The 22,869-nt window shown below is 43.6% G+C and overlaps 1 protein-coding gene across 1 annotated transcript in view; it reads left to right on the top strand.

The window, feature by feature from the left end:
• The window catches only part of LOC149284413 (guanylyl cyclase C-like), a 159,841-nt gene extending 146,294 nt beyond the window's left edge, over positions 1-13,547 (top strand). The window contains exons 27-28 of the mRNA XM_089496809.1: positions 1,859-1,935; positions 13,373-13,547. Of these exons, the coding sequence (XP_089352935.1) occupies positions 1,859-1,935; positions 13,373-13,547 (252 nt within the window). The remainder of the gene's footprint in view (positions 1-1,858; positions 1,936-13,372) is intronic.
• Positions 13,548-22,869: the final 9,322 nt, after the last annotated feature.

Below are 22,869 nucleotides of genomic sequence, written 5' to 3'. Positions count from 1 at the left end.
ATTGGGCAGTCCTGGCCATGTCCTGCAAGGTAACCAGAGCTCAGAAGGCACGCCAATGGCAGTTGCTAAAAACTGCAGATACATAATATTGGGTACTGTGTTATAACATGACCCACAGCTTCTATGTACCCTTGCCCTTTCAAATACAACCTTTGAGGAAAGATGGTAGGTATGTTGTAGGTAAAAACTCTTCTTGGTAGAAAGCTACCTCAAATTCACATCTCTACCTGGAAATTACAGAATGCAAGGAACAATTAACATCAGAGAGTCTAGGAGTCAACAACAAAGGTCAGGGTCAGTGCTCAGTCCTATGATCAGCAATGGGCAGTAACCATTTAGATAGTAAGGTTACAGGGCATACAAACTTTTTGTTTCTATAAGTCCAAAGTGTCATGTGATGTCCCGTTACCCACTGTACAGCTCAGCAGAATATTATACCCCCTATAAAATCAGTTAGTAAAAACTTTGAATATCAGGAACAAGAACAGGTTGTATCAAGACATTCCAATAGTTTGGCTAAATGTCTTACTCTTTGAGGTTATGAGGTAATGGAATCCTGGTGTCTGTTAAAGAGACCCGTGTGGCCTGTTGTCATGCAAAATGCTTACATTAAGGGTTAACAAGGCATCTTGCATTAAAAAAGAAAATATAGCTTTTTCTTAGGCCACATACTACAATAAAGGTTATTTGGAATACTGACCAGACCCAACCATAAAATCAGTGGGATAGGAAGAGTATTCAAGCAGGGCATCTTCAAAGAATGCCAGATGTCCTGTCCTGTATGCCATAAAATCTTGCAGACACTGGTGTCACATAGGGAATGCAGCATCTAGCATCTTCAGAGTTATGATATGAGAATTATGGTTAGGTTTCCATGACAGAATCATAACATGAAGATGTTCTGTGGTGACAGTGTGGCCTCCAAAAGAATATGAAACATGACAGTAGGAGTTTAAACAAGGCCTCGGAAATAGCAATTGGCATACCTGGGAACTTTTGGCCTTCAGCTACCCGGAGCCTTCCCTTGCGGGACGTGGCCAGGACTGCCCACTGACGTCTGATTCCTGTAAAAATGGGAACATGAGAATTAGAATTTCCAATTCTGAAGATTCCCACGGATTATTTTACTTTTGTTTTATGTACGTCTTCTGAGTCCCATGCTTGCTTATTTGTATACTGTTTTGTATTGTGATTTTTGTATTTTTTCGCTTACCATTATTTTCTTATCAAGCACTGTGTTTATTTTTTTCAGATTAAATATAAATTAATCAATTCTGTCTTTGTGCTCTAATTTTGAACTCAGTTTGGGAAGTTTTACTTTTTTTTAACTAAATTGGGTTTTTATAGAGCAGTTCAGGGGGTTACCAAAGCCGCCTTAGGTAGGTTAAAAGCCTTAAACAGAACTTGATGGCAGTGAATAAAGTTTGGGGGTTGTGGGTTGAACAGGTTTGTGGCTAAGGTGTAGTTACTCTGGGCCCTGCGGGGAGAGCGGCTGGTTTTTACCATGAACCCTTCACACCCACGTCTCCCCTTTTAACATCACGGTGACAGCCAGCAAGGCGGCGGTTAGTGGTTGCTGCACCTGTTGCTGTGTTGTTAAGGTGCCTCCGTGAAACCTGTGTAGACAGGGGCTTAAAGAATATCAACAGAGCTTTGGCTCGGGAAGCTAGAAGGAATGGGCATAAATGGACCACAATCAAATTCTCAAATAATATAATGTCTCCTTTTGTCTAGTACATTTACAGACTGCAACAAAATTATAGCTTTCCTGGAATTTGAGAATTTTACTATGATTGATGCTTATTTACATGTTTAATATCCTTCCATTACTGTAGTAATGTTTATTTCTATGTTTTAGGGTAAGGGTACTGAAATTACCTACTGGTTAACAGGAGAGAAGGAACAGAAATACAACATCCCCACACCCCCATCTGTGTAAGTTTTAGTTTGATTTAACAATAGTCCTGATATTTATATTGTCAGCATGATACTTGGTTTTGCTTTTTGTCTACGAGTCTTTTTCCTGTAATCTTGACCTACCCTATTCTAAAGTTTAGAAACTTCTGCACCCATACATATTATTTGCTAAAAATGCAATCGTATTTCAGTGTTATTCACCTCATATAATTGGGTTACATATCAGTGTATTTTATTTTTTTGGCATTGCTTAATTTTGTCAGAGGGGGCAATGTACAATTATTCCTTGTCATAGGCAGTAAAAACCATATGAATGACTGATCTCCTAAACAGGGGCGTAACCAGAAGCCACAGGGCCCAGATGCGAAAATTGCCACAGGGTCCCCCGACTGCAACTGCTGGTCTGTGCCATCATTGCCCCTGCCCCCTTCCAACATGCACTCAACATTAATTTTACCCCACTTACACATACAAGCTCTCACACACACACAATTACACATCCATGCTCACACACAAAACACATCCATGCTCATACAGACACACACACGATAACACATTCATGCTCATACAATTACACATCCATGCACACACACAATTACACATTCATGCTCATACAGACACACACACGATAACACATTCATGCTCATACAATTACACATCCATGCTCACACACACAATTACACATCCATGTTCACACACAATTACATATCTATGCTCACACATACAATTACACATCCAAGCTTACATATATACAAACATTCTTACCACTCCTGAAGCTTTCGGTCTTTGTTTTACCACTTTTATTCTTCAAAGTAGGGAAGGAGACCGAGCCACCACAGCAACAGCAGAGGCAGGACAGGGCAAGGCAAGCTCTGCCAAAGACAGAGACAGCCAGACTGTACAGGCTTGGACAAGTCTCATTCCCATTCCATATTAAAAAAAAAAAAACAATAATTGATCCCTCAGTATAAGGAAGAGCATTGAGGTGCAGGGCAGGGCACATGGCAGACCAGGCACTGGCAGACTGACACATCTAACTACATGACTAACCCCTCCAAGTATTAGAAAACATAAGAATTGACTCCCCAGAGTAAGGAAGGGCATTGAGGTGCAGGGCACAGATCAGGCCAGGCACTGACAGACACACCCAGCTACTTTCCCCAACTGTATTTCCCCCAAACTGTTTTCCCCCAAAAAAGTTGACCAATGACCACCCCAGGTTTGGGAAGGAGAGTGAGGAGCAGAAGCAGCATGTGATGTGCCATGTACCTACCTATGGGGCGCACAGCTGCCTGATCAGCACTGGGCCTGAAAAGGTACTGGCAGTAACATACATCCAGCCACTTGGTACAGGACTGAATTTCACCAAAATTTTAAAAATGAAAACAAAACGACCCCACCAAAGTAAAGAAAGTGAGAGAGAGAAGCAGCAGTAGTAGTAGGAGGAGGACAGGGCAGGAAGGCAGTGATACATGCAGCCCCTTGTTGGAGGACCAAATGTCCCCAATATTATAGAAATGTTAGAAAAAGTATCCCTCTGACGGTGAGAGAGGAGGAGCAGCGATAGGGCACTGACAGGTGCAGACACATCCAACCACATCCAGGAGCAGGACTGAATGTCCTAAATATAAAAAAAAAAAATGAAAGTAAGGAAGGTCAGAGAGGAGCAGCAGCAGTATAAGACCAAGTGGCCTGCGCAGGCAGTCATGGGGGGGGTTGAGAGGCATGTGCAGACCCTTGTCCATCTTTGCTCTGGGGAACGCTGACAGTGCTTGCGGTTGTGTTAGGACCAGGGACAGTAGTGTTAGCACCAGGAGCAGTAGTGGGTCCATTGGTTGTAACAAAAACTGTGCCTTACTTTGGTAGTTGGGGTGGACAAGATTTTAGCACAGGTAGAAGATCGAGAATTTTTCGGTAATGTTGCTGCATGCAGCTCGTGGTATTTTAACTTCTGACTCCAAGCAAGAGGGCATCTGCCTACCTGGGACTGGTATACTATTTTTTTTTTCATACATGCCCCCTTCTTAAAGACATTTCTCCCTTCTTACAGGACTTGCCGATTAAAATGGGAAAAAATTGTATACTTACTCAGGAATTTCACACAGTCAAATGGCTGATTCTGTCAACAATATTTATCAATAACTAGTCTTCTCAGGAATAGATTTAAAATGTTAAATACCTAAAACACAGTCACGGTGTGTGCAAGCCAGGTAAAATACCTGGTTTTGTCACCATTATTTATAAATGAATTGAATATCATAAGATATAAAGATAATTAAAAAAAAACAGTTGTTCACAAATTAGACATTTGGTTGGTGGCTTAAACTAAACTAAACTAAACAGTATATATATTTAACTAAAAAAACTAAAACACACTGTGTGCAAGCCCAGTCAAATGCCTAATTTTGTCACAAATATTTTTTGCCACATTTAATGTTTAAAGATAAAAAAAGCCCTAAAATAACTGTGGAAAGAATGTCTGGTGTAGTCTTAGTATACGTGTATATAACTTATATACACTACAGCTTCTCCAATACACCCCACACCAGTACATTTTCTGGACTTAATTAAACAATTATGAATTAACTTGCAGTGCAGTAGATGAGCAATTAGCATCAATCTCAGACTCTACTTAGCTAATTAAGTCACTCACTGCCTCACACTCCAACACTCATCAGTATGTAAGCCCTACTGACAAGTTAAATGGCATCAGCACACTACCCTACTATAAATCTACTGCTTGTCCCTTCCTCTTGTAAGTCATAATTTTACGGAGTGAAAATGTAAACAAAAAAGCCCACAGGCTGTAGGATCCGCCAATCAAAGCCATAACCATCAATGAGGCCACCCCCTGTTTTTTTTATTGCTTCTACCTATCAGTCATATGTACACTCAGAGTCCTACACAGAGTCTCTTCCCCCTTCAAGCAGAACCAAGCAGCACCAAAATGTCTTGTAATTGCGAGAAAACAGCTTGTAATTGCACCAAAACAGCTTGTAAGGGCGGTGGCTAAACGTGACTAAATAGTAATGACAAATCTTAATGAAATTTTGTTGCTTTTGTAAAAAATTTTCAGCAGTTTCGTTGAGGACCCATGTCATTATCAGAGATTCATATGAACACACGAAAATAGGAACATTTCCTTAACCCTTCTTGACAATTACTGATTTGATTTTTTGTAGCCTTCGTGAAAATGTTTTTAGCTATATTTTTTTTCTCATTTACTGTAACCACACAAGTTATATATTGTTCTCTCAGGACGAGAAGGGCTTTCTTTATCCTATAATTTACTTTAATTTAATTTTAATTTAATTTTATTTATCTACAAAAGCTAATGGAAAATCCTGCTAGATTAGTTATGTTTTTAACTTTTTTTATACGTTATAGGGTAATACATGCAAGTAGCATATTGCTATCTCAAAACCATTTTTTTTTCAAATATGGTAATTCTGCCCCCATATCCTATTTGGGACATCGTCGAAGCTACACAGTTACATAGTTACACAGGCAGAAAAAGACATGTGTCCATCAAGTTCCATGCCTTTCCCACATCTGTTAATTGCTGTTGATCCAAAAGAAGGCAAAAAAATATCTAATTTTGCTAGAGATCTCTCCTTGGATCAAGAACTTATTTACCCATAATTTAAAAATTATATCCGGGAATATAATGTTTTTGCAAGTATTGATCCAGTTGCTGTTTAAACGTCTGTACAGACTCTGATAAAACTACCTCTGCAGGCAGAGAACAGGGCCGTTGGAAGGGTAAGGCGAGAGAGGCACTCGCCTTGGGCTCAGCTGCGAGGGGGCTCACAGCGCACAATCTCCCTTTAGTCGGCTCAACATAAGGGAGCGCAAGGGCTGTCACTTCACTTCGCTTTACTGCTCCCTAATCACTACGCGCCGGAAAATGATGCAGAGTGCTGGGAAATGACATCATCCCCACGTTCTGCATCAATAGCCAGCGCATAGTGATCAGACCTCGGCTGCCATGCTGTCTCAAGTGATGGACCTCACGCTCCCAAAATAGGATGGAAGATGAGATGGGGGTGTAAGGGCAATGGATGTGTGTATATATATATATTTATATATATAAATATATGTGTGTATGGGCAGTGTATGTATATCTATGGGCAGGTGTGTGTAAGAGCAGTGTAGGTAGGTCGGGGTGCTTGCTTGCTGGAAAGGTAGGGAGCGTAGAGCAGGGTAGCACCAGATGGAAGGAATAAGCCAAATACAAAGTCCGAGTGAAAAGTCCGGGTCAGGGCAGGCAGCGAAGGAGCAATAACGGGAAACAAGCCGAAGTCGAATACCAGGAGGTCAAACACAAAAGGCAGGATAAATGGGGAATCGCACAGAGCAGAACACAAGGCACTAGAAGCTCAATAACTAAGCTCAGACTGAAGGGTGAGCTGGTTTTTTATATTCTACCGGCCAGGTTCCTCCCACTGACTCACAGGTGTTACCACCTACACCTGAGAGCATAAGTATTCCCCACCATGGGGGTTAATTAGGGGTTAACTTTGTCTGCCCTGCACTACCGTGCGGCGGCCAGCAGGTGACGCATGAGATTGGGATCGTGCGGGAGCGCGCCTTGCTGTAATTGCCGTGCGTGGCCGCAACGGCGTGGGGGCGCGCCTCGCAGCAACTGCCGCAGGCGGCCGTGATGGCCGGATGATCCGCCGCGTGGTTGCCGGCACGGGAGACACTGGAGGACGAGGACGTAGTCCGCCCCGCAACAGAGCACGGCATCCAGCCGAAGACCCCGGTAAGGGGTATGATGAGGGGCTGGGGGCCTGACAGATCCCCCCCTTAGACGCGACCTCCGGGCGCGACATGGTGCTGGACGGCCAGGATGGGCCCGATGGAAAGCTCGTAGTTTGGCAGGAGCGTGGATGTTGGACAAGGGTTCCCAGGATCGTTCCTCTGGACCATAGCCTTTCCAATGGATTAAGTACTCGAGGCGACCATAACGAATCCGGGAGTCAAGGATTTGAGCTACCTCGTATTCCTCAGCATCAGCAACTGGGACAGGAGAAGGAGTAACGTGAGTTGATGCTTCCGAGCTTGGGTACCATTTCTTGAGGAGGGACACGTGAAATGTAGGGTGTACACGCCAAGACGGAGGAAGGTCAAGGCGAACTGCCACTGGGCTGATTAAGGAGGTGATGGAAAATGGTCCAACGTATTTGGGGTTCAGTTTCCTCGCAGGACCGGGTAATTTGAGGTTGGATGTAGAGAGCCAAACTTTGTCCCCGACTTGATAACAAGGAGCGGGTCTACGTCTGCGATCAGCATATCTCGGGAGAGATGTGATTTGAGGGTGTTCAGTCCTTGGTGAATGAGGAGTATACGTTCAGCAACAGACGGAACGGTTTGAGAGGCAGGTAAGTCAGGATGCAACTTGAGCTCGTATCCATAGTTGGCTTTGAAGGGAGACATCCCAATGGATCGTTGATGGCGGCTGTTGTAGCAAAACTCAGCCAGAGGTAGCATTGGGGACCAGTCGTCTTGAACGGAGTTGATATAACAACGAAGGTAGGTCTCCAGTATTTGGTTTGTCCTCTCGGTTTGACCATTGGTATGCGGATGGTATGCGGTGGATAAACGACGGTCGATACGTAGTCCATTACAGAAGGCGTTCCAGAAGCGAGATGTGAACTGGACCCCCCTATCGGAGAGAATAGAACGTGGAATCCCATGAAGACGAAAAATAGCGTTAATGAAGAGCTCAGCGGTAGTGGAGGCCGTGGGTGTTCCGGATGTGGGGACAAAGTGGGCCATCTTGGTGAGCCGGTCAACTACCACCATGATGGTGTCGTAATGGTGAGACAAGGGTAAGTCGACGATGAAGTCTACAGTCACATCGGACCAAGGTTGTTCAGGAATGGGTAAAGGTTGTAACAGTCCAGCGGGTTTTGTGGTATTCCCTTTAGAACGGGCACAGGTATCGCATGATTGTACATATAGCTGTACGTCTCGCCCCATGTTTGGCCACCAATAGGTGCGTTGGGCCAATTTTAAGGTGCTCTTGACGCCTCCATGCCCAGCTAAGGGATGGTCATGTACAGAATGAAGGACAACGGTTCTAGCTTTGGTGGCACAAAAAGGAGTTTGTCCTTATATAAGAGTCCATGTTCGCAACGGATTTGGGTGAGGATGGAGCCTTGCGTGGCTAAAAAATGACCAGGCTGAAGAATGGTATGAGTAGGTGAGGGACCCTCTTCGACGGGATCATGGAGTCGGGAAAGAGCATCGGCCTTTTTATTTTGAGCCCCTGGGCGATAGGTGATGTGGAGTTGAAAACGAGTGAAGTAGAGGGCCCACCGCGCTTGTCTGGGACACAAGCGGCGTGCCGACCGTAGATACTCCAGGTTGCGGTGATCGGTAAACACCGTGATAGGATGATCGGCCCCTTCCAGAAGATGTCGCCATTCCTGTAAAGCAAGTAAAATGGCTAGCTGCTCCCGATCTCCGACACCGTAGTTCCGTTCAGCAGGACTGAGACATCTGGAGAAGAAAGAAACTGGGTGGAGGAGGCTCTGCTCTCCGTGACGCTGTGAAAGCACGGCACCTACCGCTGTTTCCGAGGCATCAACCTCCAGGAAGTAGGCTTTGCGGGGATCTGGAAGTACGAGGATGGGTGCTTCAGTGAACCTCCTTTTCAACTCATCGAAGGCCTTTTGGGCTTGTGGGGTCCATGCGAAGCGTGCATCCTTCTTGGTTAGGCATGTGACAGGTTGCATGATTCGGGAAAAGCCTTTTATGAAGCGCCGGTAGAAGTTGGCGAACCCTAGGAACCGTTGGACTGCCTTAACTGAAGTTGGTACAGGCCATTGTAGTATGGTTGAGATTTTCCTGGGGTCCATCTCTATCCTCCCCGGCGTGATGATGTAGCCCAGAAATTCCACTTTTGTAGTTTCGAATACACACTTCTCCCACTTTGCATATAGTCGATGTTTGTCAGGATTCCACCCTACTAGCCCGGACCATGGATGATTTATTTTGCTGTAGTCCTGCTGCTACCACTAGTGGCCACCTTCCCCCTCCCTCTGGAGTGCTCAGGATCAGATTACCAGGTCAGCTGAGTCTGATCACCTGAGTAGAACCTGCCTTTATTAACCTGCCCTGCCCTTTAGTCGGGGCCTTTGCAGTGGAGTGTTTAGACCGCTCTGTTTTGGCCTTGAACCAGTGCCTGTACCTGGACTACCTGCCTGTACCTGCATTCCTGCCTGTACCTGCATTCCTGCCTGTACCTGCATTCCTGCCGCCTGCCCTGCCAGTGCGCTACTTGCCGTCAGCCCTGTCAGTGGGCCTCCGTACCTGTCAGCCCTGCCAGTGGGCTTCCTGCCGTCAGCCCTGCCAGTGGGCCTCCGTACCCGTCTGCCCTGCCAGTGGGCTTCCTGCCGTCAGCCCATCCCGTGGGCCTCCGTATCCGTCAGCCCTGCCAGTGGGCTTCCTGCCTAGAGACTTACTGCCTTTACTTGCTGGTCCTATCACCTTCATCAATACAGTACCTTTCCAAGTATCCTGTTTGTGCTGTGTTTCATTGCGCCTGTCCGTACCATCCCACTTACCGTCATGCATCGTGGGGTACAAACGGAACCCCTTGTGTCCCCTGCTACTGGGCTCCTACCCGACCTGCTTACCTGGGTCCTGACAATGTTGTTGGAGACGTGTTAGCACTTGAATCACGTGTTGTCTGTGTTCCGCCAAGGTGGGTGAGTAGATCAGTATATCGTCTAAGTAGATGACCACGAATCTGTCGAGCATGTCCCTGAACACATCATTCAAAAAATGTTGAAAAGTAGCGGGTGCATTGCATAACCTGAATGGCATTACCCGATACTCAAAGTGGCCATATCGAGTCCGGAACGCTGTCTTCCATTCATCCCCTTTGCGGATACGTACGAGATTGTACGCCCCCAGTAGATCAAGTTTGGAGAAGATACGAGCCTCACGTAGCCGATCCATCAATTCAGGGATTAGAGGAAGAGGATATTTATTCTTTATCGTTATCTTGTTGATTTCTCTATAGTCCACGCAAGGTCTTAGACCTCCATCCTTCTTCCCAACAAAGAATATCCCGGCGCCGGCTGGGGATGTTGAAGGCCTGATAAAGCCCTTCTTTAAGCTGTCATCCAGATAGTCCTTGAGCACCACCAGTTCAGGTTCTGATAGCGGAAAAATGCGACCGAACGGTATGGCCACTCCGGGTTGCAAGTCTATAGGGCAGTCATAGGGTCGATGTGGGGGTAAGTGCTCGGCTTCCTTTTTATCGAACACCTTACGGAAAACCATGTAGGGAGCGGGGAGTTGAAGACTTGAGCTTTCTCCCGGGGTGACTCCATTGGTGAGAGCCAAAACGGAGTTAGATAGACACAGATGGCGACAATAGCGAGATGTAAACGAGATAGTACCGGTCGCCCATCGTATGAGAGGATCATGGAGGCGGAGCCACGGTAAACCCAGGATCAGAGGAAACAAAGGTGATTTGACTAAGTTAAACTTTATTGTTTCACAGTGTTTGACACCAGATATCAACGAGATAGACACAGTCTCTTTGATGACAGGTCCCGATTGAATGTTGCTCCCGTCCACGAGTTGAATCGTCAGTGGATGGTGCTTGACTTGCGTGGGTATGCAGAGGGAGTCTGCCAAAGACAGGTCAATAAAGCATTCGCTGGCACCCGAGTCGATAATAGCGGTTAAAGCAATCTTCTTATCTCCCCACTGCAGGGAAACAGGGAGAGATAGGTGAGGAGCGTTATTTCCCAAAAGCGTTGACGCCAAGTAAGTAGGTGGCTTACCTCGGGAGGCTAGTTCGGGGCAGTTGTGCACGATATGGCCCGCACAACCACAGTAGAGACACAAATTGGCTTGGCGTCTTCTATTCTTCTCAGCGGCGGAGAGAGGTCCTCGAGTCATCCCGATTCGCATGGGTTCCTCGGCTGGAAGTTGTGGTGGGTTGTCAGGAGTGCGAGTAGGCACTGGGGAGCTCAAGAAAGGTGTGGAAGGAGTGGCACGTTCCAGTCGTCGTTCCCGAAGACATCGGTCCATTTGGGTGACGAGGAAGATAACTTCTTCCAGGGTGCCGGGAACCCCTACCCGAGCTAGCTCATCCTTGAGTGTGTCAGACAGGCCTAGGCGGAATTGATGCAATAAAGCAGGTTCATTCCATGCAGTTTCAACTGCAACCCGCCGGAATTCTGCAGTATAGTCCTCAACGGGTCGACTCCTTGCTTCAGGGCACGCAAAGTGGTTTCTGCTGAAGCCATTCTATGGGGATCGTCGTACAAAGCGTCCATAGCCCGACGAAAGGCTTGCCATGTGGCCAGAGCCGGGTGGTTTACATGTAGGAGGTGGTGTGCCCAAGTCATAGGGCCGCCTGTCAACAAGGAGATAGCCGTACGGACTTGTACGAAATCAGTGGCGTACATTCTTGGTTTGAGCGCGAAGAGGAGTTCACAGGCCGTGATAAAAGATTGATACCGTGTACGGTCTCCATCAAATCGTTTGGGTAGCTTGACCTGTGGCTCTGGTGCAGCGGCCGCCCCCTCATCATGGAGACCCTGATAAGGAATCAGGGGAGGCGGTGGAACCCCCATAGGAGGGACCGCTTGCAGTGCTTGGACTTGAGTCTGAAGCTGGTGTTGCTGATCCTGTACACCCTGAACAGTCTGTGTCAGCGTAACAAGTTGCTGGGTCAAAGCTTGAATGGCTTCGGCCACTCCTGCAGGCTCCATGGGCTTAGTTATTCTGTCGGGGTGCTTGCTGGAAAGGTAGGGAGCGTAGAGCAGGGTAGCACCAGATGGAAGGAATAAGCCAAATACAAAGTCCGAGTGAAAAGTCCGGGTCAGGGCAGGCAGCGAAGGAGCAATAACGGGAAACAAGCCGAAGTCGAATACCAGGAGGTCAAACACAAAAGGCAGGATAAATGGGGAATCGCACAGAGCAGAACACAAGGCACTAGAAGCTCAATAACTAAGCTCAGACTGAAGGGTGAGCTGTTTTTTTATATTCTACAGGCCAGGTTCCTCCCACTGACTCATAGGTGTTACCACCTACACCTGAGAGCATAAGTATTCCCCACCATGGGGGTTAATTAGGGGTTAACTTTGTCTGCCCTGCACTACCGTGCATGAGATTGGGATCGTGCGGGAGCGCGCCTTGCTGTAATTGCCGTGCGCGTCCGCAACGGCATGGGGGCGCGCCTCGCAGCAACTGCCGCAAGCGGCCATGATGGCCGGATGATCCGCCGAGTGGTTGCCGGCACGGGAGACACTGGAGGACGAGGACGTAGTCCGCCCCGCAACGGAGCACGGTGTCCAGCCGAAGACCCCGGTAAGGGGTATGATGAGGGGCTGGGGGCGTGCGTGCGTGCGTGCGTGCGTCTCCCATGCATGGGTTTGTTGGGGCTAAAAGGCCACATTTGGGAAGTGTGCATTTTTTAAATTGGAGTTTTTACATGTTGAAAATTCTGCCCACATGTCCTAATTGGAAGAGCTTCATGGTCCACGGACTCGTTAAAAACATCCATATAAAGCATGATAGAAAACACATAGTCTCCTTCAGCAAGGCTAAGCGTTAGGTAGTGTTTTTTCTGTCATGCTTTATATGGATGTTTTTAAGGAGCCCATGGACCACGAATAGAAGTTTTTTGTATTTTTTTCTATTTTTTATTTATTGCAATTTGTGAGTACCAACTGCAAAACTCATGCTATTCGAATTGGGAAGATGGAAGACCCGCAAGAAGTTTGGGCACCCCGGATATTCAATAACTACAGACGAAGCTTGCATACCAAATGCTGACTGTCAAATAAGGCATATCAGGGAGAGTGGCATAAATGGGTATATAAGGCATATCTGGGGGCAGAGTGGCAAATAGGGGGTTAAAAGGCATATCTGGGAGGCAGAGTGGCATATAGGGGTATAAGGCATATCTGGGGCAGAGTGGCATATAAGCAGGTTGACAAATATAAGGAAATAAAAACAAAAAAATATTCTCATAGTTTATTAAAGTTTACATGTGAATTAATATTTACTAGTAACTTTTTTTTCCCTATAGGGTAGTCTTATATTCAGGCTTTTTCTTTTTTTTTCTAAATTAATATTCAAATTTGGGGGGTCATCTTATAATGCGTGTCGTCTTATAATCGCGCAACTACGATACATAACTACGATAATACCTACATAATTAGCAATTAGTTCCAGATGTTTAGTGGATAACCAGTCTATGAAGTTCACATTCAACATTTTACAACATTCATTAAGATAAACAGTTTGTACTCGCAAATTCCTCCTGACTGGAGTAACTGGGCCATAAGTGTAATTAGACCTAAAGACAAACAGATTAAGCACTCAGCGCTCTGATTCCATGTTGTTTTTGTGTGGTGTGTAATATGATATATATATTTTCCAGCCTAAAATATCTGACAATTTGTGTTTTGTCAAACAGGGAGAACCAGCAGCGTCTGCAGTCTGACTTTGCTGAGATGATAAAGAAGTCACTAAAAATGAGAGAAACTGAGGGGTTTAAGGACAGGCAGCTGACACGTGTGGCGAGCTACAGGAATGGAACTTTGGAATACCTTCAATTAGCAACCAGCAGTCCACCCAGCACATACCTGTAACATTCAGGTGTAAGATACAAGAATTTCAATATATATGATTGTATTCAAAAACTATACCTTACACGTTTCCCTTTTTCTGCCAAACCCCCCCAAACATTTTATTATTGTATAGTGCAACATGAAAAATTGAAAATTAGCGTTTGTCAGTCCTTAAGGGTAGCAGTCCTTCAGTTGGTGTAAAATGTCTATAATTACAATATAAGTAAACAGTAAACAATGTGATTGAATGACCCCGTGTTTGGTCCCATATCATTCTAAAAACATGTAATATGTATTTCCCTTAATCATGAACAATGCAGTACCTTATTTTCCTTATTTTATGCATACCTGTACACCAATCAATGTCTGTATTTCTTATACAACTGGACTTATTGTACCTTGCAGTTATAATATAAACTTTGAAGCTCTAAGTATATCTGTTAGGGCTACCTCAATAAAACTATATACCTGAGTAAATTTTGACACCCTTGTGCATACTGGCTTATTCTGACAATGATCAGACCTGTCACTTTTTGCCTTGGTAATAAATAATTATAAAAGTAATGTACAAGACGTAGTATGATAATTTCATGCTTATAAATTATGTTGCATAGGATTACTTTGAGGCACAAGAAAACCACATAACAGAAACTGTATATTGTGCAACATTCATCTCTTTCCAAAACAGATCCAAACGGCTACTAACTGACTTGTTCCTTAATCTTTGTTTATAAATCTGTTAATTTACTTTGACTACAGAGAATGTTTTTTCTTTGGTAAAAGCTCAGCTTTTTCTTTGATAGTGTCACTCACCAATATAAAAATGTAAGTACAATGCCAACCGCAGTGCACTCTGTTAATATTCCACATGCTGTTTCGGGTAGTGAAATGACTACAGGTGTTTACTCAAATGACTATGTAAATAAAGTGGAAAATTCACCATCAGGGTTTAAGATTTACACTGAGATTGTGCTCCAAGATGTTCCTTGCAAAATGGAAGTAGATTCCGGGTGCGCATATTCTTTGATTTCAGAGGAGACATTTGCCTTGTTATGGCCTCATAATGGCCCTTCAATAGTACCTTGTGATATTCATCTGGTAGATTACAACAGACAAGCTGTGGATGTCAAGGGTGCTTGCTTTATACCAGTCAAATATGGCAAATTCAGAGGACACTTACGTTTAATAATTACTAAGGGACAAAGAGCAAGCTTGCTGGATAGAGAGTGGTTTGAACCCATAGGAATAGGAATCACATTAACCCCTTCGTGACAAAGGCTGATTTTACTTTTTGTACCCTTCGTGACAATGGCCTTTTTAACATTTCTGCGCTGCTCGTGTTTAGCTGTAATTTTCTTCTTTCCCGTTTACTGAACCCACACACATTAGATATTGTTTTTTTCAGGACAAGAAGGGCTTTCTTTAGATGACATTGTTTTGATTGTATCTTATTATTTACTACTAAAAAAAGTATAAAATATGGTGAAAAACTTAGAAAAAAATGACTGTTTCTAACTTTTAGTTGAAAAATCTTTTACTCATCTATAAAAGGTAATGAAAAAACCTGCTAAATAGATTCTACTATTTGTCCTGAGTTTAGAAATACCCAATGTTTTTATGTTTTTTTGCTTTTTTCTACCCATTATGGGGCAATAAGTACAGGTAGCGTTTTGCTATTTCAAAGCCATTTTTTCCAAATCTGGTAATTCTTCCCCCCATGTGCCATTTCGGGTATCTTTGAACCCGGCCAATGCAATTTACCCCATCAAGTCATATATTTTTGAAAACTAGACACCCCAGGGTATTTCAAATGCTAGTATTTTAACTCTTTCCATGCACCATATCTACCACCAGTCTTTGTCAAACTTTGTGGTAGTCATTTTTTTGCATTTGTTTTGCCACACACATTTTACTTCAGGTATGAATTAAAATGTTCTCGTTTATGTCACTATCACAAAACACCCCAATATGTGTTCAGCAACATCTCCTGAGCGCAGTGATACCCCACATGAATGATTTTGCCTGGCTGTTTGGGGGCAAAAGGGCCACATTTGGGGCATGCGCATTTTTCAATGTTGAACTTTGGCATTTGGGGATCCACTGCCCATGCCCTATTTGGTACATCTTTGAGCCGGGCCATTTCAGTATGCCCAACAAAACCATATATTTTTGAAAACTAGACACCCCAGGGTATTTTAAATGCTGGTATTTTAACTCTTTGCATGCACACATTTTACCACCAGCATTGTTTCAAAGTTTGCAGTAGTATTTTTGTGTGTGTATTTTTCCCACACACACCTACTTTATGTATGAATTTACAGCTCCTGGTATATGCCGCTGTCACACGACACCCCAATATGTGTTCAGCAACATCTCCTGAGTACAGTGATACCCCACATGCATGAATTTGTCATTTTTTGGGGGAACTAAAAGGCCACATTTGGTACGTGTGCATTTTTCTAATTGGAAATTAGATGTGTGGCCATCCTTCCCCCGGTGTTAATTGGGACCTTGTTGAACCTGGCCAATTCAATTTACCCCATCAAATCATACCTTTTTTAAAAGTAGACACCCCACGGGCATTTAATATGCCAGTATTTTAACTCTTTCCATGCGAGAATTGTTGTAAGCTAATATGCTAATTTTAGGACTTGCTCACAAAAATATATTTTTTATATATATATATTTTATATTTTGTTGCCTTTTTTAAAAAAAATTTTTAAACATTTTTTTTTCAACTTGGAGGTTCCCCTGATAGTGACATCAGTAGGAAATGATTTTTACATTTTACTGCTTTTTTACTATTTTTTTCTAATTATTAATTTTATTTTTTTTTTTTTTTTTTTTTTTACTAATCACAATGTGATTAGAAAGCTGGGCTCCATTGACTTGCATGGTGAATGCAGTACCTGTATTCAACCTGCAAGTGGAGCCAGAGTTCTCTAGATGGTCTGGAGACCGTCTAGCGAGCTTTTAAAACTTGCTTGTTTCTCTTGCAGGGCGGCGGCCATCTTCCTTGATGGCGAAGATCACCGGCAGCTGCGGCTGTGGCCGCTCTCCGGAGCGGTCACAGCCCACCGAAAGGTAAGTGTTTGGTGTCGCTGGATGCCTCCTGATCGAGGCATTCCAGCGACACCATTTAAGTTTAGGAGGCGATCGTTGATCGCCTCCTAAACGCTTTTAAAACGGGCGTCCGCCGCCATACAAAGTATGGCGGATGTTGACGCCCCAGAGATGGCCCCTTCGTGCCGATCGCGGCGTTGCTGAATGCCTCGAGGTCGAGGCATTCAGCAACGCTTTTTGGGTGCAGAAAGCGAAAGTAGATCGCTTTCTGCACCCGTTTAAAGACGTGCCGGTCCTGGCACGTCAATTGTCGTAAAGCACATGCTTTTCCGTGTCGTGCCAGGACCGGCAATTGTCGTTAAGGGGTTAACTAGAGTTCATAATGTATCCACAAATACAATACAGAATGTGGTTGATGACTTTAGTGCAGTTTTCGAGGAAAAAGGTCTTGGCATGTATAAAGGTCCTCCTGTTTCTTTTGTATTAGATCCTACAGTACCTCCAGTTCGTATGAAGCCTTGCAAAGTTCCATTAGCTCTCAGACACAAAATAGATGCTGAGATTACACGTCTTGTAGAACAAGGTATACTTGAACCTGTGACACATCCTAAGTGGTGTACACCCATAGTTCCAGTGATGAAACCAAATGGTGATGTCAGAATCTGTGCGGATTACAAATGTACAATCAACAAAGCATTGCAAGAGAATCCTTATCAAATTCCAGCTGTTAATCAAATTCTTACTACTTTGGCAAAAGAGAAGGTATTTGCCAAATTAGATATGGATCAAGGCTACCAGCAGTTACATGTGAACGATGAGGCTGCTGATGCACAAACAGTCATAACACGCAAAGAAGCTTTCCGAGCAAAACGTTTGCAGTTTGGAGTTTCCATTGCTCCTGGCATATTTCAGAAACTAATGGAGGACCTCTTATCTGGACTGCCGGGTAAATTCCTTATTTTGATGACGTTCTTATTGGAGCAGATGGTCTACAGTCGTTGGCTGCACAGCTACAACTTGTTTTGAAACGTTTCCTTGACGCTGGTCTAAAACTTAAAAAAGAAAAGTGTGTTTTTAGGGTAAGCAGTGTGGATTGCCTTGGTTACAGAATTGACGCACATGGCATTCATCCAACTGATTCTAAGGTTGAAGCTATACAAAGGGCTCTAATTCCAACCAACAAAGAACTGCAAGCATTCCTACGGTTGCTTAATTTTTACCTTTCTTTCCTGTCTGACAAAGCCACTGTTGCTGAACCTCTGCATCGTCTACTGGATAAAGACCCTCCATAGAGGTGGACTGATGTTCATACTAAAGCATTCAATGCTGCAAAGAAGCTGTTTTCTGACAGTGTCCTTGTACACTATGATTCAGAGCAGGGGTTCTCAAACTGCGGCCCTCCAGCTGCTGCAGGACTACATCTCCCATAATGCTCCTTCAGCTAAGGGGCTGGCTGAGGAGTATGGGAGATGTAGTCCTGCAGCAGCTGGAGGGCCGCAGTTTGAGAACCCCTGATTTAGAGAAACCGCTCAACCTTACCTGCGATGCGTCTCCTTACTGCATTGGAGCTGTTTTGAGTCACATTTTGAGAAATGGTATTAAGGCATTTTATTCACGGACCTTATCTACAACAGAGAGGAATTATGCCCAAATTGACAAGGAGGCGTTAGCTATTGTGTCCGTGGTAAAAAAGTTTCATGACTATTTGTATGGGCGGAGGTTTACTATTGTAACAGATCATAAACCTTAACTGGGTCTGTTCACCAGCAATACTCCCACTCCTCAAATTATTTCCCCACGCATGCTCAGGTGGTCCCTTATGTTGAACGCTTATGATTGTGAGTTCAAGTATCGTCCTAGTAAGGATATCACACATGCTGATGGGTTAAGCCGGTTACCTTTCCCTTCTCCTGATTTCCTTGTTCCTCCTATGTCCGAGGTTCTCATGTTGGAATCTGTTTCAAACCCTCCTTTACATGCAAATGATATTTTATGTCGGCCAAGGATCCATTGCTCTCCCGTGTGCTCAACTGGGTTTGGAGGGGGTGGCCAAAAGCAAAAGTTGAAGACAAGTTCAAGCCATTTGTAGTGCGCCAACATGAACTATCTGCCTACAAAGGTTGTCTTTTATGGGGGAACAGAGTGGTAATTCCAAATGCAGGACAAGCTAACGTTTTACATGCCCTCCATGAGGGACATCCTGGAATAGTTTGCATGAACGCTTTAGCCAGAATTTATGTTTGGTGGCCTAAAATGGATGAACTAATTGAGAAGTGGGTAAAGAACTGTGCACCATGTCAATCCACACATCATGCTCCACCTAAAGCCCTGGTACAGCCATGGGAAGTGACTAGGTCACCTTGGTCCCGTTTACATATAGATTTTGCTGGCCCTTTTCATGGACAAATTGTCCTAACTGCACACCAGTTAGAAACAAATAAGGCAGGATTATGCTCCTGACCTAAGGCCAGGCACTTAAAGAAAATGATCAATTATATGAATACAAACAATCTGCAGTGCGCTAAATAGTATGCATATCATAAAGCAGTGTGGTAGCGGAAGAAGTAAACTGATAACACATTACCTAAAAATGTACAATCCAAACCGAATACGATTAGACAGTATAAACATTTATATAATGCACAAAACAGATAAGATACTGTACACGTTTTACAGTTTCTGCCTTTATAACAAATAGCAGGCTATACTAGAGATAATAAATGACTCTCTCCTTTAAATTTTTCTGTTGTAACTGGCCATTACTTATGGAGACTAACAAGAGGCACAACTGAACCTTCATGTCACAAGAAATCTACATGCTATGCATTAGAATGAAAATCATTCTTGACCACCTTCTGTCACTATGAATAAATACATCTAAAACACAGTTAAACACAAAATATTCTGACGCATAATTTAAATGAGAAATTAGACAACCTTTCCATGAACTCTTTCTTGTAAATTCAATTTAACTGTAGTTTTAAATAAAAACTTGATCAGAGCAAATAAGCCACTAGAAAAGTGTATTTCAAACATTATAAATCATGGGGCCATACACAAGCAGTGGTCATAGTCAATGTTCCCTCTAATTTTTCTTAGGTGGTGTGCGCAGAAAATTTCTCTTGTGCAAAAATTTTCCCAGAGCCAAAATTGTGTGCGCACAATATGCTTCTGCAAACGTTACATTTAAATTGTTATTCTATATTTTTGGTACAGCTCGCTCATGGTTAATAACACTACATTATAGTGTGATAATGTAGTATTAGTTACACAACAGTATTACTTACTGTAATGTTTTTTTAAAGGTGAAATTCTCATTGCATAAGTAAATTATGAGCGGGTCACGAGCGGAGGCTCCAGGCCGCATGAAGGATAAAAAAAAAAATTGGGAAAAACTGAGCGCAGGGGCGTACCTAGAGTATTTGGCACCTGGGGCGGATCCTGTACGTGGGACCCCCACACACACACACTTTAAAGCTGCATAGCTTCTATCGTTAGGCAAACATTGACAGGGGTACAGCATAACTGTTATTATTTACTAAGGCAGACATTGAAAGTGGTACAACATAACACCTATCACTATATACTGAGGCAGACATTGACGGTGGTACAACATGACACCTATCACTATATACTGAGGCAAACACTGACAGTGGTACAGCAGAACATCTATCACTATATACTGAGGCACGCACTGACGGTGGTACAGCATAACACCTGTCACTATATAGAGAGGCACACATTGACCATGGTACAAGCCAGACATTGACAATAATGCAGCATAACCCCAATCACTATATACTAAGCCAAACATTGATGTGGTGTAGGCCTACCACTTTTGTGTCTGGCCTAGTATCTATATATATACACACACACTAATATATATATATATATATATATATATATATATATATATACACATATATACACATATATACATACACACATACTATATAGGGATGCACCAAAATGAAAATTCTGGACCTGAAAATTTAGCATTCACTTGACTGAAACCGAAAATGACCCCCCCACACACATTTAAAAACAAAAAACCCACTTATTAAAAGTAAAACCAAAATTAGACAAAAAAATCAACAACAATATATTACATATAATTAACAGCAATCACACTGGTTGCTTGGGCATGATAGGAGTGGGATTGCTGTTAGCAATCATTATATATATATATATATATATATATATATATATATTTATTATATATATATAAATTATCGAATTTTTCTATCCAATTTTGGTGTGTTACTTACTTTTAATAAAGGTGCGGTTAACACCAAAATTGAACAAAAAAAATATATAATTGCTACCAGCAATCTCACTCCTATCATGCCCAGGCAGCCAGTACATGCTGGAACCTGAGCATGATAGGAATATGATTAGTCTCCCTATGCCATGCTATCCCCCCCCACACACACTTACACATCCATGCTATCACACACACACTACATCTTAACACCCATCACTCTCACACACTAATTCACTCTCACAGAATGTTTTCCTACCTTTTCTCTGTCTCTGTCACCTCCTCTTCCTTCTTCCTCTTCTATGTCCTCTCCTTCCGGTGCAGTAAAGACGGCCTTAGGCGTTATGGCGCCCTGTGCGGACTACTCCTCTGGCGCCCCCCCCTCACTACACCCCCCCCTCTGCCCCTTCAAACTACACCCCCCCCCCCGCACTTACCTTGTTGCCGGAGAGCGGGAGGCATTCGTCTTATCGCTCTGCCGCGATGCCGGCATTTCATGTTGAGCGCCGGAATAGTCATGGAGAGTAAGGGGCGCCGAGCAGTTGCTGAAACCAGCACGAGCAACCGCTCGGCGCCCCTGCCCGGGACTAAAGCATCGTTTTTTTACTGGTTTTTTTTAAACTTTATTTAACATGAATGACGTTAAATAAAGTTTAAAAAAAAAACAAAACATCGTTTTGTTTTTTTTTTTAAGTCCCGGGCAGGCGCCCCTGCTACCATGTCGCACACCCCTAAGGCCGGCCCTGGTAGGCGTGGCTTCAGTGCTGTGCGCCGCGATCTGACATCAAATCCCGACGCACGGCCTCAGTTGCCGCGCGCATCGCAAGGGAGCAGGATCGGAGGTCTGTATTGATTGATTTTAAGCCGGTTGGAGGGAGATCCTTGATCTCCCCAACCGAGCTTGCTCCACTAGCGGCGGACATTACTGTCCGTCTCTGGATAGGTGCTGTGCACACAACCGGTAGCGGACCGCCCCCCCCTTCGGTACGCTACTGGTTGTGTGCACAATTTTTGTCCGTGTGCGCTCTCTCTGAAAGCTATGTGCGCGCGCACAAGCGCACAGCTTAGAGTGAACACTGGTCACAGTGCGTCCTAGGGTGGGTGTTCAGTGTCGCTGAGGCATTTCAGCGACACCATTGAAACTTAGGAGGTGATCGTTTTTTAAAATAGGTGTCCAGCGCCATACAGTGTATGGCGGACGTTAACGCCCTGGAGAGGGGCCAGACATAGCCCATTCTAGGTCGTAAAGGAGTTAAAATACAGCCAAACTATGCTACAAACAAATGCACAGTTAGATGCATTATGCTTGTTTTGGAGGAGACACTATTAGACACCTCTCTGTAATTAACAGAACAGCAAAATACTCTACAATCTATGGTGCAGAGAACCAAAAAATGTTAATTGCACAAATGCCTTAAACCTTAATTATGGCCCATAAATTATATAAATTCATGGGTAGATGCGACTCATTTACGAAGGAACGCCAAACCCCATATTCAGATTAATTGTTGTAGTCTACAACAATGACCTATAATCTCTGAACTATAACTATATACCATTTTATAAAACATTTCATATGTATCAATCACATTTAGGTTAGGGAAACAATAACACTACAGGCTTGTAAAAAAAAATTTATTTACATATAATGCAACAATATTTCTTTCAAGCAAAGCATTTCCCCGTTGCCTAATACAGTCTTGCTCCGATCTACAGTTGATAGATGAGCTGGTAGAGTGAAGGTTAGAACTCAATGGAAGAATAACTCGTAGCTGCTTAATTTCAGGTTTGGGTTGTCTCAATCTACTATCTAGGCTTGTGCCACAGTTGCAAATTTCATGTTAACAAGTTTACTACATAAAAACAAAATAAAAAAAACACAACCCAGAAGCTTACAACAAGTCTTGCATTGCACCAAAACAGACTTCTCTGAGTTGTAGCAAGCAAAACTATCCCTCCCATGTTTGTGTCAAGAAACTATACTAATACAAAAATATTATCCTCTTAAGAAAGTGTGAG

Source organism: Sceloporus occidentalis, unplaced genomic scaffold (genome assembly GCF_023333645.1).
Source record: "Sceloporus occidentalis isolate IW3139 unplaced genomic scaffold, rSceOcc1.0.p SCAF_94, whole genome shotgun sequence".
Lineage (NCBI taxonomy): Eukaryota > Metazoa > Chordata > Lepidosauria > Squamata > Phrynosomatidae > Sceloporus > Sceloporus occidentalis.
This window is presented reverse-complemented; position numbering and strand designations above follow the sequence as displayed.